At 44.0% G+C, this 14477-nt stretch overlaps 1 protein-coding gene across 8 annotated transcripts in view; it reads left to right on the forward strand.

Moving 5' to 3' along the window:
* Positions 1–14477, forward strand: part of arhgap23a (Rho GTPase activating protein 23a) — a 174560-nt gene that overhangs the window by 112478 nt on the left and 47605 nt on the right. For 5 of the 8 annotated variants that reach the window (XM_060902026.1, XM_060902027.1, XM_060902023.1 and 2 more), the window contains one exon: positions 511–2059. In XM_060902026.1, the coding sequence (XP_060758009.1) occupies positions 511–2059 (1549 nt within the window). The remainder of the gene's footprint in view (positions 1–510; positions 2060–14477) is intronic. The other 3 variants (XM_060902024.1, XM_060902028.1, XM_060902029.1) reach the window with 1 other exon arrangement.

The following is a 14477-nucleotide window of genomic DNA, read 5'->3' on the forward strand; positions in this document are numbered from 1 at the left end:
CTAGCTTAGGTTCTGTGGAAGTTGTTTGAAGCAGTCAATATTGCACGTACAGTTTGATGATGAAGTTTGTCTGCCCTTTGTGAAGGGTTGTTGTGTCCGTTTGTTTTGAAGGTATTGTGTATTAACAGCATGAACAGCATTTTTCCGATGGTATAACCAGTAAGAGGCTAGGTGTGCTACTCTTTGTGAAAAACGCTATTGTTGTAACCATGTGTACATGCTGTAGTATAGTGGAGTTGTTTGGAGTATTTCGTGTGAACAGGTGACATGTCTTTTTTTTCTGGATGTCTATGAAGGTGCTTTTGTGGTGGGATGTATTGTTAAAAGTGCCATACAAATAAAATTTGATTTCATCGAGACATGCCGTCTATAGTCATTTTCATAAACATCAGGTTTCAGTATCAATGATACACACTGATACTGGGTCTCACCAAACCATCCAATCTCTGAGTCTTAAAAGCTATAATTTAATAATTTCCTGATCTCTTCTCTCTTTGCTTTCTATCATAGGCGTACTCTCATGATGCCTACTTGAAAGGGAACGCGCCATTTACAGGAGGGGCCCAGAATATTCCTACACCGCCCCCTCTGTGCTACCCACCACGTTCCCAGCCTCATCCAAGCCACACCCCCTGCCCTGCCCCTTCTCGGTCCCCCCACATGGGACAGAACCAGCTGGACAACTGGAGCCGCTGGCCCGGCTCTGCCTCCAGCCCATCCCCACCACTTGACAACCGGACAAGTGCACCTACCACCACCAGTATGGCCTGGGCATCAGAAAGCCGTGAAGCGGGTGGTGTCAGCCACAGCAGCCCTGCCCATCGCACAGAGGAAATCCGGTATGGCATGACTGAGAGAGGACGTTCATTCTCTTCCTCATCTTCTACAAGTCCACCGCACCACACTCACCATGGGAACAACAGCAAGGACAACTTGTCACGGGGCAACCCACCAAAACCTGCACCGGTGTCAAGTTCAAGCCGCAGTGAACGCGCCCAACAGGCTCTCACTAATTGGTACTACAACCAGGTGTCAGAACGGGAACGGGAACGCTCAACTGTTCGCTCTCTACACCACCGACAACGCAGTTTCTCTCAGGACCGTCTGGGAGAGATAAACCGAAGCAGACGGACACATAGGACTGATTTTCCCCAGAGTGCCTCTCAGGACACGTTGCTGTACCCGGGGCAACATCCTCATTGGATGCAGGTCCTGCCTTCTACCTGCCAGAACCGTTCTCGGTCTGAGAACCTTCTCCGCAGTCGCTACGGGCACTCGGGTCGCTCATTAGAGGCTTTAGACCAGGTACTTTCCCCAATGTCGCCGCACCACAAGAGACAAGCCTGGCATCAACAGCACCAGAAGCAGGGAAGTCATTTTAGCCTGGCACAGACACCATCTAATGCCCGTCATGTGCAAGTTCAACGCCAACACCAATCCCAAGCTTCAGAGCAGCACCGTTGTCAACAACACCCAACCCAACAGCACCAACACCCACCAAAGCATCAAAATCAAATGCATTCATCACAACATCCACCCCAGAGCCGCCGTTTGACCTCTTGCCAGAGTGTGGATCAGGAGCAGATCGGCTACCGCAGCTACAGTCCCTCCTTTAACCGCAAGAGTGGACGAATCCTGCAGCATGCCCAATCATTCCGGGACCCGTCCTACACAGGCCCACGCCTCAGCTGGACCAGTCTTCAAGAGGGCATGGCTTCATCTCCCACTCCATCACCTGCCCCTCCTGCTTGCTCAGTGTCTGGTGAAGGACAGGATGGAACTCATCGTCCAACTAACCATGAAAGAGAGGGCGGAGAGATAGAACCGGAGATCCAAGCGCAGGTCCAAGAGGTGGTACTAAGACAAAAGCCACCCATGGGCCGAAGGGCTGACCGCCGACTCCCTCTGGCACTCGACGGTAGTGACCCTCTACTTTTCACCTCGGACCCTGAGGAAGCTCTGCTCAAGTCAGAGGGTTCTTCCTCCCAACAGCACGCGAATGGTAATTTAGCACCGCTCTCTGTGGAGGATGACTCGCTGGCCTCTATCCCCTTCATTGGTGAGCTTCTCTTCTTCCTTGGGTGCTTCCTTTCTGCTTAAAGTCATCCTCCATTTTTATTGTTTTCATTTTTGCCTGTTTCTTTTTCTCTATTTTGGCTTCTTGACCATCATACAGGTCCTATTACTATGTTGTATTCAGTCTGCCTATTATCACTATATATCTACTACTGGTAACTTCTTTGTTTTTAGGTTTCTTACAATATTTTAGTGTTTAAAATTTTCTTATCGAGGCAGCAGCTTATGTTTCTTTTGGTGTGCTTTGTTCCGTGCCAGATATATCAGACTTAACCTCAAATGTTCCGCCCATGGGCTATGTAGCATCTGATATTCTTTTTTACTCTGGTCACAAGCTTCAGAATATTGAAGATTGTGATCTCATTTGCTCACCACACTTCCGTGTACGTACAGTTCTGTGTGCTGTTTTCAGATGTCAAAACAAACGTTGACTCACAGTGACTCGATGACCTTTCAAAATAAGATAATAGTTACTGGATTATAAAAAAAAAAGTTCAATCTATCCCATCTTTAAAAATTTGACATTCTCCAGAAAAGGTGTTTGAAGCTAGACCATATTTAATGACAAAATGTATCGTGTATAACTTTACTGAAAGCTAGAAGTCTTGGCTTATGAGGATGTGTTAAGGCTTACTGAAGCAATAAGGCCTCAATAAAACACTCATAAATGTACATGTTCATTCAGAGGCATGCATTTCTCTGGCACATAGGCTCGTTGTTAAGGAAGCAGGAGAACGATGTGGCCAGACCCTTAATAAACTGACAGGAATGTTGGACTGTCTGTTAAAAGAGCTTGCAAACCCACTGGCGTTGCCGTTCATTTCAACTCTCTGGCGTGTGTTTGTACTGTATGTGTGCGTCTTTGCTTGAGTACCATGGGTGTCTTCCACAATCATGTAAACACTATTAACCATCCGTGTCTGAATCAAATGTGAAGAATTTCTGATGAAATCCTTCGTTATCAGGAACTAAAGATGACTGGTACGTCCTGATTCTGAATTACCAAATAAGAGCAGATTACTGATGAGTGGTTACTAGTGAGAAACTTGTGAGACAAGATCTTTACTAATAATATATTCGTTTGGCCGATCAATCCAAGCATGTGAAAAGAGAGAAGGACAGAATAATATGTGTCTCTCTCTCTCTCTCTCTCTCTCTCTCTCTCTCTGTGAGTGCATTTTATCCTGTAGCCTACAGTGATCGTGTCCTGGCTTGTCTGCTACTGGGGAAGAGTGCAAGAGCGAAAGATGTTTTGAAATAAAATGGCCGACTAAATGCGACGCATGCCAAGGAAAGGAGATAAAAGCGGTGTATAGACACGTTCCATCAAATACAAAAACACATACTGGGCATGTTATGTACAGAACTTTGGAAAACGTCTCTTTTTTTTTTTTTTAAATGCACATGATCCGAACAGCGCTCTTGCTAAGATTCAGCTGGATTGTTTGAGTTTAAACTGACAGAAGTACAACCTGTTTTGCATAAACCAACACACCCTTGATTCCACACAAATATGTATAAAAGCTGAGAATGCCCAGTAGCAATAGTTGGTAATGACTAAACACACACCTGTACAACCTAGAGAGTTAGAGAGAGCAGTGATGAGAACTTGTCGTGTTTTATTCATTTCAAACCAGTTTGTGTGTGTGTGTGTGTGTGTTAGATAAAAGACAGGTAACTGAGGTCATAAGGACGGGTACATAAATAATGTACAAACATCTACATGCTTTCACGTTTGCAAGCCGCGACATGCTGAGGCACCGAAAACGAAACAGCAGAAGACACACCCGCAAGCTAATCAGATCTCTGGGCAGTTGGGAAACAACGTTTTGCATCCAGGCATCCAGTTATAGTGCTTTTTGTTGTGTGTAATCCTCAGAGGAAGAGACAGAAAGTCAAGTTTATCCACTGAGAATATGTGAAAAAAGGGCTTGGTTCTGTATATAAGTATGACTGAGAGTATCTGGATTCACGTCAGTGTTAGGAAGCTGTTTTGTTCGTGTCTCCAAGCGTTAGACTTGGCACCACATTTCCGAACATGTTTTGTAGCATTCTGATGGATTTGTTCTGTAGAATAGTTAAAGCTAGACGGCCTTTCGATTTCATAAAACTGGTGAAATTTAGTTCCGTCTGAAATATGTTTATTTCTGTAATATCTCATGAAATATCAGGCCGTTCTGTGGCTGGGAAGTTATTTCATTTGAAGGGATTCCCGAGCAAATAATGTGCGTGAAATCGCTCGCTTTGCGCAGTCAAGTAGTCAGAGGAAGTCCATGTGTAGCCTGGGCCCGCCCATCCTAAGCATGACGCAACACGAGGGCCTGTTGCGAGCTTAGTCTGGCCAGGCAAGCTATCTACAGCTCTTCCAAGCTCCCGAAAAATCGGGAACCAATCAACTTTGAGCATCTCCAACGGCCCTGGGTAGAGGCGTGTTCAAGGCAGTGACGTAGTAGAACTGCGACCGGAAGCCATAGATTGTTTACAGAATCTATGCCGGAAGCGCTTCATTCACTAGAAACATTACGAACATGGAGCAAGTTCTCATTGAAAACGGAGCAAAGAGCAGCCCTGGAGGTATTTATTGAAAGGAAGGACGCTTTCGCCTTGCTCCCGACCGGCTTCGGTAAGAGTTTAATCTACCAGTTAGCCCCGTCGCGTCGCATACGTCAGAGGAAAGAGTGATGTGATTGGTTTAAGCTTCGTCACAGCCTTTTCTGGCTTCGACCAGTAGCAAACTGAGGCATTTCAGGGAGGCGGGTCAAGCACGCACTTTGGGAAACGGTTGGGCTTAATTTCTTGGCCAGACCAATAGCTCATAGAGCTTTGTCGCGTTAGCCAGACTAGTCCGTGTGTGCATGCCCATGTTTACCTTCGTCTTATTCTTTTGGGTTTTACAGCAGCTGGCATCCACAGTGTTGCGTTACTGCCATCTACAGGTTTACCTTTGAGCGTGCACTGACAGTTCCATCATTCTGTCGCTAAACGAACAGCTGATCACACTGAGGTGCTCGCTGAGCACCAATATTTATTAGTTTAGTCCTGCATTTCCTTTCCTTTGTATATAACATAACGTCTTTTCTTCTCGCGTTCCGTTACTGGAGTCGGTCTTTCACGGTTCATTCGCACACTCACGTCCTCCATTTTTCTGTCCTGTTTCAAATTTGTATCCCACAATGCCTTGCATGAACCGGGAAAGCCTACGACGTGATGCATGATGTAGTATCTTGAATTGGGTCATGGTGAAGCAGGAAAAAATCTCGGAGAATTTAGGGCCACATGGCTCTAAATTCATTAACTGTTGTTTGAAAAAAAACTAATAAAATTGGAAGTCTGTGATTTGAATTCAGTAGCTTTCGGTCCACTAGACAAAAATAATTGGGTGTCGGGGAAAATTCTTTTCATGACCGACACGTGAAAAATCTGAAAGGCAGTCTAGCTTTAATAGTTTTCGGATACCAGAATATTTCATGGGCTTTGAACATGCCACATTGTGAATTTTGAAACTTCAGGTTTCTTGGCATTTTTGGTTCTCCGAGCCTAGTTATCTTATAAAACAGATAATTTGTGTAAATGCCATGCACAGTTAAAATGAAATAGACATGCATAAAGAAACGTATGTATGTATGTATGCATGTAAGAGTGTGTGTGAAGTGTGTTTAACCTCAGTGAAAGAATGTGTGTATAATCCGTGCTCTGCTTTTTTAGGTAAATATCAGGTCATACACAGTGGCGTGTGTATGGATTCATGTCAGTGAATCGAGTCACTGTTTTGAATGAATCCACATAAGTTGAACATGTTCCAGTTTCATTTGTTCACGGTTTGTCCTTGTACAGCTCTGATGTACACTACCGTTCAAAAGTTTGGGGTCACCCAGACAATTTTGTGTTTTCCATGAAAAGTCACACTTTTATTTACCACCATAAGTTGTAAAATGAATAGAAAATATAGTCAAGACGTTTTTCTGGCCGTTTTGAGCATTTAATCGACCCCACAAATGTGATGCTCCAGAAACTCAATCTGCTCAAAGGAAGGTCAGTTTTATAGCTTCTCTAAAGAGCTCAACTGTTTTCAGCTGTGCTAACATGATTGTACAAGGGTTTTCTAATCATCCATTAGCCTTCTGAGGCAATGAGCAAACACATTGTACCATTAGAACACTGGAGTGAGAGTTGCTGGAAATGGGCCTCTATACACCTATGGAGATATTGCACCAAAAACCAGACATTTGCAGCTAGAATAGTCATTTACCACATTAGCAATGTAGAGAGTGGATTTCTGATTAGTTTAAAGTGATCTTCATTGAAAAGAACAGTGCTTTTCTTTCAAAAATAAGGACATTTCAAAGTGACCCCAAACTTTTGAACGGTAGTGTACACTGACACCAAGTGATGATGTTGTTTTGGGGTTTTTTTTATTATGCAATGCAATGGCTTAGAATAGAAACTACTGAATAGAAATTACTACTCTGTCTGGGTGTGGCAAGTTATTTCATTAATACAGACCCAGAACTTGTGTGCATGCCAACAGCGACCTTCACTTGCAGCCTTTGCTGTGGGTTTGAATGAAACATTTCACAGAAAGCAGGAAGTGACAGGAGCACGGCCCTAGCAGCTGGCACTGAGCAGTCACATTTATTTAGTTCCATTAGTTTTGTTATGGATGCAGATAACGAAAATCGGTCCATGTTTCTGGTTCTGACCCTGAGCGCTGATTAAGGTTATCAGGCCAGTTTAATCGATGTCAAGCCATTATTCTGAGCTTTCCAGCCCTGACTCTGGAGTTACAGTGCCTGCAGTCTGATTAAAATGTCAGAAATATGGCCTGACTCCAAGCCAACCTTTAACGATGATTACTTCCGTTCGACTTTGTGAATAAGAACTAACTGCCACATGTTAGATCTAGTTTACTGTACTGGGTAATGTTTTATCACTGGTAGCCTCAGCTGCAGTAATCTTGTGAACCAAACCACTAGATATTCGAACACATTTTGATAATTAACATGACTGCCTAATTTCACTGACTGGCAGTTTACTGTCATTACACGAGTTTTGTTCGAAACAGTGGCAACTGGTATTTAGTCACCACTGTTTCAAGCGAAACTCTTGTAATTTTTTTCAGTCCAGATCTGAAAAGCTGATTGTGTCACATGTCTGTGGTTCATGAGTAATGTAGAGGCTTGATCTCAATATCTTATAGTTCAGTGGTTTAGAAGACTTGTAAGCAGACACACATTGAGATACACTTCAGACCCAGCAATACATCACAATGTTCCCATGTTGCATATTGAGCCCACATTATTATTATTATTATTATTATTATTATCCATCCAGGGGCGGCATGGTGGTGTAGTGGTTAGCGCTGTCGCCTCACAGCAAGAAGGTCCGGGTTCGAGCCCCGTGGCTGGCGAGGGCCTTTCTGTGCGGAGTTTGCATGTTCTCCCCATGTCCGCGTGGGTTTCCTCCGGGTGCTCCGGTTTCCCCCACAGTCCAAAGACATGCAGGTTAGGTTAACTGGTGACTCTAAATTGACGGTAGGTGTGAATGTGAGTGTGAATGGTTGTCTGTGTCTATGTGTCAGCCCTGTGATGACCTGGCGACTTGTCCAGGGTGTACCCCGCCTTTTGCCCGTAGTCAGCTGGGATAGGCTCCAGCTTGCCTGCGACCCTGTAGAACAGGATAAAGCGGCTAGAGATAATGAGATGAGATTATCCATCCGTCCATTATCTGTAGCCGCTTATCCTGTTCTACAGGGTCGCAGGCAAGCTGGAGCCTATCCCAGCTGACTACGGGCGAGAGGCGGGGTACACCCTGGACAAGTCGCCAGGTCATCACAGGGCTGACACATAGACACAGACAACCATTCACACTCTCATTCACACCTACGGTCAATTTAGAGTCACCAGTTAACCTAACCTGCATGTTTTGGACTGTGGGGGAAAACGGAGCACCCGGAGGAAACCCACGCGGACACAGGGAGAACATGCAAACTCCGCACAGAAAGGCCCTCATCGGCCACGGGGCTCAAACCCGGACCTTCTTGCTGTGAGGTGATAGCACTAACCACTACACCACCGTGCCGCCCTATTATTATTATTATTATTGTTATTATTTTGCTATTTCCCACTGCAACTCCTTTTTGACATTAAAACTATGACACGACCCCCACCCTCCTTGTGAAGGTGACTCAGTATGTTACCCCAAGACAGCAACAACATACTGATCGTGTTCGTATGTTAATGAACATAAGCTGATCCTATCTTCTGTGGCCGCTAGGTAGAGCCTTTAGTCAGACTTTGCGTATAACCATCAAAGTGGTTTTGTTTATCAATTTTAGCGCTACTCTCTCAACCCCCGTGGGTCGACCCCCAGGTTAATTAACAGTTATTCCACGAAATCGAGTCGTACATTAGCTGACAGCCGACAAGGCGTGTAGCACCGAGCTGGCTATAAACCATGTACGACGAGACTGAGTGGAATAACTGTTTCCACATTCACTAGATTTTGAGAAACGTAGCATTTTTATATTTTATTTGTTGCAATTTCGATAAATAAAAACTTTGCACAAAACGTCTGACAAAATCATTTCCGCTTAGAATGTAAACAAACCAGCGTAGCAATTTGTGAAAAATGATCTAATAATAATTTTTGAAAATTAAAAAAAGATACGTTCTTACCATCAAATACTTTCATTCCATATTTTGTTGCGCTTTTTTTGGTATTTTTGGGGGTTTTGTTTTCGAGTAGAGTTTTTATTTCGTCCAAGGTTGGTTCAGCAACTCGCGCCGCCATTTTGTTTTTCTCTACTCATGGTATATGAGCTGATAGCCTAGTAGTAGAGTAGCCAATCAGAGTGCGCGATTGCTCATATCCAGTGAAATGTGGATAGAATAATTCCAAATAGCTTATTTGTTCATAGCCTGTTCCCTCTTTCTGGTTTTCTCCACCACCATTTTTGGTTGCTGTACGTAAGCAGACACACTGCAGTATGCTTTAAGATCCAGCAAGATGACAGGTTCTCAGTCGATGGCATTCAAAAAGTAGATGGAAAATTTTGATTTGGACATGATTTCATGCGTTCCTGCTTCTGAATACCTCCCGAGGATGCAGTTTTCCTCTCATTTTCTCCCCAGTTTGGTCACTTGCGAATTCCCACCCACCATCCAACTCTCCCCTATTGTACATCAGCTCCAAGTTACAGAGGGCGAAGCTTAACACATGCTTCCAAGACACATGAAGCCAACTGTATCTCATTCTGTGTCAGCGTAACTCACTTAGAGGAAAGCACTGTCTGCCCTCTTCTGCATACATGAGCTCAAAGATGCGCACAACTGGCTAGTGTCATTGTGATTGACAGGGGAGAGAGTGCATGACAAAGATTTTGGCTAATTTTGCTCTCTTGGCTTCCAATCATGGATGTTTCAGAGACACTGTTACTCATTGGATAGTTAACTTCTTCAATATTTATCCAGTAATTTCTTTGGCATGAACAACACAGCATTCCTCAATCTCTGCTGCGCCAAACTAAACTGTGGTTCCAGGTTGTGAAAGTAGACAGTTCTTGGCAACGCTAATGAGATCCACACGATACCCCCAGTGACTTAGCTCCACAACTATGAACGTGACCTCCATGAAAAATGACAATTGATTTACAATCAGGGCGGCACGGTGGTGTAGTGGTTAGCGCTGTCGCCTCACAGCAAGAAGGTCCGGGTTCGAGCCCCGTGGCCGGCGAGGGCCTTTCTGTGTGGAGTTTGCATGTTCTCCCCGTGTCCGCGTGGGTTTCCTCCGGGTGCTCCGGTTTCCCCCACAGTCCAAAGACATGCAGGTTAGGTTAACTGGTGACTCTAAATTGACCGTAGGTGTGAATGAGAGTGTGAATGGTTGTCTGTGTCTATGTGTCAGCCCTGCGATGACCTGGCGACTTGTCCAGGGTGTACCCCGCCTTTCGCCCGTAGTCAGCTGGGATAGGCTCCAGCTTGCCTGCGACCCTGTAGAACAGGATAAAGCGGCTAGAGATATTGAGATGATATGAGATTTACAATCAACCAAATCCAGCAAGATAATAAATTCACAACAAAGTCTCAGGTTTCAGCCACTGCTGTTGGTGGTGTTGTCAGGGTGAACAGATACCCCTTTTCCACCAAATCAGTTCCAGGGCTGGTTCGGGGCCAGTGCTGGTGCTGGTTCACAACTCGTTCAACTTGCGAGCCAGCTGAGAACCAGTCTGCTTTTCCATAGCTCGCGGTGCTAAGGGAAGCCATGTCATTACGTCGCTGTATACGTCAGTTACGGCGCTACGTTTACATAAACCTTGGCGTGAATATCAAAGCAAAAACAACACGGAAGAAGCAGCAGCAACAACAACAACAATAATAATAATGGATGACTTCGCGTTTGTACAGCTGCGGCTTCTCGCCGCTTAAAAATGGCGATCTTTCGCGGTCTTGTTATTGTTGTTGGTCTTAACAACTCCGCCCCCCTGCTGACGTAAGCGGTTCTTTCCTCTGGCCCAGTAGAGAGTTGGTGCTAGCCTGGAACCGGTTTTTCTGGCCCCAGAGCCAGTTCTTTGTCAGTGGAAACAGAAAACCCGGTTCCAAACTAAGCACTGGCCCCGAACCAGCCCTGGAACTGCTTTGGTGGAAAAGGGGCAAGAGACACTCTCAGACAAATTTTAGGGGTTTACTGTGTTTACATGTGATGATCAATATATTTTTGCACCTCAGTAGTATTATTTAAAGGAACGGAAGCAACATTATTGACTAAATTGTTCCGACTTCTATTCTGGATTATTATGGAGCTCATATCGTACGTTGTTGGTGCATTCGGGGTATACTGTGGTGGTGTGGCACAGACACATGGGACTCAGAAGGAGGGAAAAAGGAGTAGGGAGCTCAGGGGATTTGGACTGAGGGGGCGAGACACACGCTTAATCGGACACAATCAGCACACTCAGCTCTTTCTACCCTCAATGGAACCATTGTGCCATGTGTGCAAAAAGGAGGGGGTCTTCATGTGCGTGCGCACACACACAACAGTAGGACCTGTGAACATCTCTCAGAAATTTGTGATGCCCCCTTGTTCTTGTGTACTTCCTGTCTCCATGTCCCTCTCTGAGATCACCCCGCTGCTCTTTCTCGTCTGAATCCAGCTTCCAGAGAGTTCCTCTGTATCAGTGAGAGATCAGGATGTGTGGACATGTACAGCGCCCTCCGTGACTATTGACCCCACCTTGTAAAGATTAGTTATCAAGTTTTTATTGCAGACTCCAACGTCCAACATTGACATAAAAAAAAACACATACAATACAAATACACAACATACAGTACAGTGTATCAGGTACAAAATCACCTCGTATTAAAAAGTACTGGCACAAGTTCATTACTACAAAAGATAGATACATTAGGAAAAGTACAATTATTAAAAACAAAATTAAATATCATTTTACCCCTCCTACAATAGACACAGATACCAGTGTTTCCATATATAGGATTGATATCTTACAGAACTGCACCTAGGATTGGTCAACTCTATAAGGAGATTATTCTGGGACCCCTGCAACCTGCCTATGAATTTATACATCAGTCCTCTCAGGGTGGCCTGAAAGGTGGCTACCCTTACTTCACAGAACAGCGTGCTGGCACTACTACCCCTGGGCTTCTTAAGCAGGATTCTAAGACAATCGTTATACGCAACCTGAAGTTTGCGCAGACTCTCCTTCTTATACCTTATCCAGAGGTGAGTAAAAAAGCGTTAGAAAAAATCCACCTTTTGGTGAAGTCGCTTCATCTCGCACTGGAAAAAAAAAGAGAAAAATCCAACCTTTAATTGAAATCAATTTATTCAGAGAAAAATAAATCTTTCCTCTTCAGCTCAGCCCACAGGTTTTCAATAGGGTTCAGGTCAGGGGACTGAGATGGCCATGGCAGAAGCTTGACTCTGTGGTCAGCGGATTATTTTAGTGTTGGCTCGTTGTCTTGCTGGAAGATCCAGTGGCGACCCAGTTTTAGATTCCCATCAGAAGCAGCCAGATTCTGATTTAAAATGTCCTGGGATTTCATAGAGTCCAGGATACCATGGACCCTAACAAGGTTTCCAGGGTCTTTGGAGGAAAAAAAGCCCCAAAACATCACAGAACTTCCACCATATTTTACAGTTGGGATCGGGTTCTTTTCATTATAGCCATCCTTCTTTTTACACCAAACCCACCGCGAGTGTTGATGGCCAGAAAGCTCCATTTGTGTTCCATCAGACCAGAAAACAGTTCCAGTCAAAGTTGCAGTAGCGTTTCACAAACTTCAGGTGCTTACATTTGTGGTTAACTGAGAGAAAAGTTTTTTTTTTCTGGCACCTTCCAAATAATCTCTTGGTATGGAGGTGGAGTCTGATGGTGGTTTTGGAGACTTGGAAACCCCAAGATTTTACTTTTTCTTGTAATTCGCCAACAGTGATCCTTGGGGAAGTTTTGCCTCTCTTACCCTCCTCCTCACTGTACGTAGGGCAAAATAAACTTGAGTCCTCTTCCAGGCGAGTTTGTAACACTTCCAGTTGGTGTCCACTTTTTTATGATTGCCCTAACAGGACATAGGAAATGGACATTTTCAGGCAATTAGCTTTTTTTTGTTCCTAACCATTCCCTGACTTATGAAGGTCAACACACTTCTCCCTCATTACGTTTGTGTGTTCTCTCTCATCTTTCCCATGTTGATGTTGAGGGAATTTGGCCTCTGTGTCACCTCGTATTTGTTCCTCCAGTTAATCACGAAGGCATGGATCATAGCTTGAAAGTTCCTACACACTCCAATCAACTCAAAAATGCCGTACAACTTAAATGGGAAACAAGCTTCAGGGACACTGTGGTCATTATCGTTTCCAGGAGTGCCAATAACAGTGGCACATTTGTTTTTGTTGAAAAGAATTGTTTCTTGATGAAGGATTTGTTTTCCTCTGAATACATTTATTTCAACATATTTATTCGAACCCTTTTTACTAATCTTTATAAGTGATGCTAGTAATCGTCGAGGGCACTGTATCTGGCCATAAAGAGGCATGTAGAAGTTAAACCTGTTAAACCTAATCTCTTCCCACCACACAGAAGCATTCTTTTGACAACACAGATAAGAAAGAAGAGAAATTAAAAGAAAACGTGTGCTCGAAACTCACTTCGAATAGAAGTCTAAAGGCGACCCAGGCAGTAAACATTTAAAATACACAATGGAAATTTATAACTACAGTAGCTACAACCATTACATCATCACAATATTCGTTACACTTTTTCAAAACACTGCAGCAATACAGTGAACAAGAGTCATCAGGAGATGACGTATCCGCCCGGCCCCCACATGAAACCCCATTCCGAATTTTCCTCAGTTGAATTGGTTGCCATGGAAATACAGAAAAAATAAAAATCGCAGAAATCCCAAAATGTCAAAAGGCACAACTCTTCTCGTCACTTAATATGTCTGTCAGGTTTCGTGAAAAAATTCCTAATAGGTTTTGAGTCATGCTCCGGAAACTAAAATGTTTCCAGATGGACGAACAGACAGACGGACAGAGCGATAGCTATATCTCCCTGCATTATATGCCGGGGGGATAAAAAAAAATACTTTTGGATATATATATATGTGTGTGTTATTTACCAGCTGGGAGGTCCGTATTGTGAAATACCGTGACCGAGGTCTTGAAAGTACTGAGTGAGGTCCTCTGGGCCGAGGTCAGTATTCAAGGCCGAGGTCACGGTATTTCACCATACGGACCGACCTTAAGCTGGTAAATAATACATTTATTTTTTTCTTTACCAAATTCTAACAGAAAACGAGAGCGCCCGAAAGGGAAAACCGAGCCGAGCCGCCATTTTGAATCCTCATTCACGGCTGTCATGCAAATGGCTTCCTCCTCGGTATACAAGTGCACTTCCATGCCAGGAAAAAAAACTACATTTTGCCGCCTATGTAGTCCCCTATTTATACAAAATTGAGTCATTCAGGATTCAGCCATGTTTTTGCTCGGCGTTAGCAACAGTTACAGGTTTTTAGCTTTCTCCTGAAATGTTTTCTTTTATTTCTTCTTCCTCAGGGTAGTAAAACTCGCTTTCGCTATGAAGACTGTCGTTATCGCTATCCATGATGTAAAATTAATGCTGTTCTCCTGAGAAATGCTGGCAAAAATGTATAAGATTTTTGATAATCTTATAAATAAATCTTATTTAAAAAAAAAAGATAAATGTTGACAAAAAATGCTACTATGTTTGTTGTTGTTGTGAACGAGCGAGTCGCCAGAGGTCCGTAACCGGGGTCCGTAACTGGGGTCCGTATCATAGGATACGGACCCGCTCGCCAGCCAATCAGAGCGCAGGATTTGATGGAAACCGGACCGCGAAAAAAATAAATTTGTGTATTCATGTG

This window comes from Neoarius graeffei, chromosome 20, assembly GCF_027579695.1.
Source record: "Neoarius graeffei isolate fNeoGra1 chromosome 20, fNeoGra1.pri, whole genome shotgun sequence".
NCBI classification, from domain to species: Eukaryota; Metazoa; Chordata; class Actinopteri; order Siluriformes; family Ariidae; genus Neoarius; species Neoarius graeffei.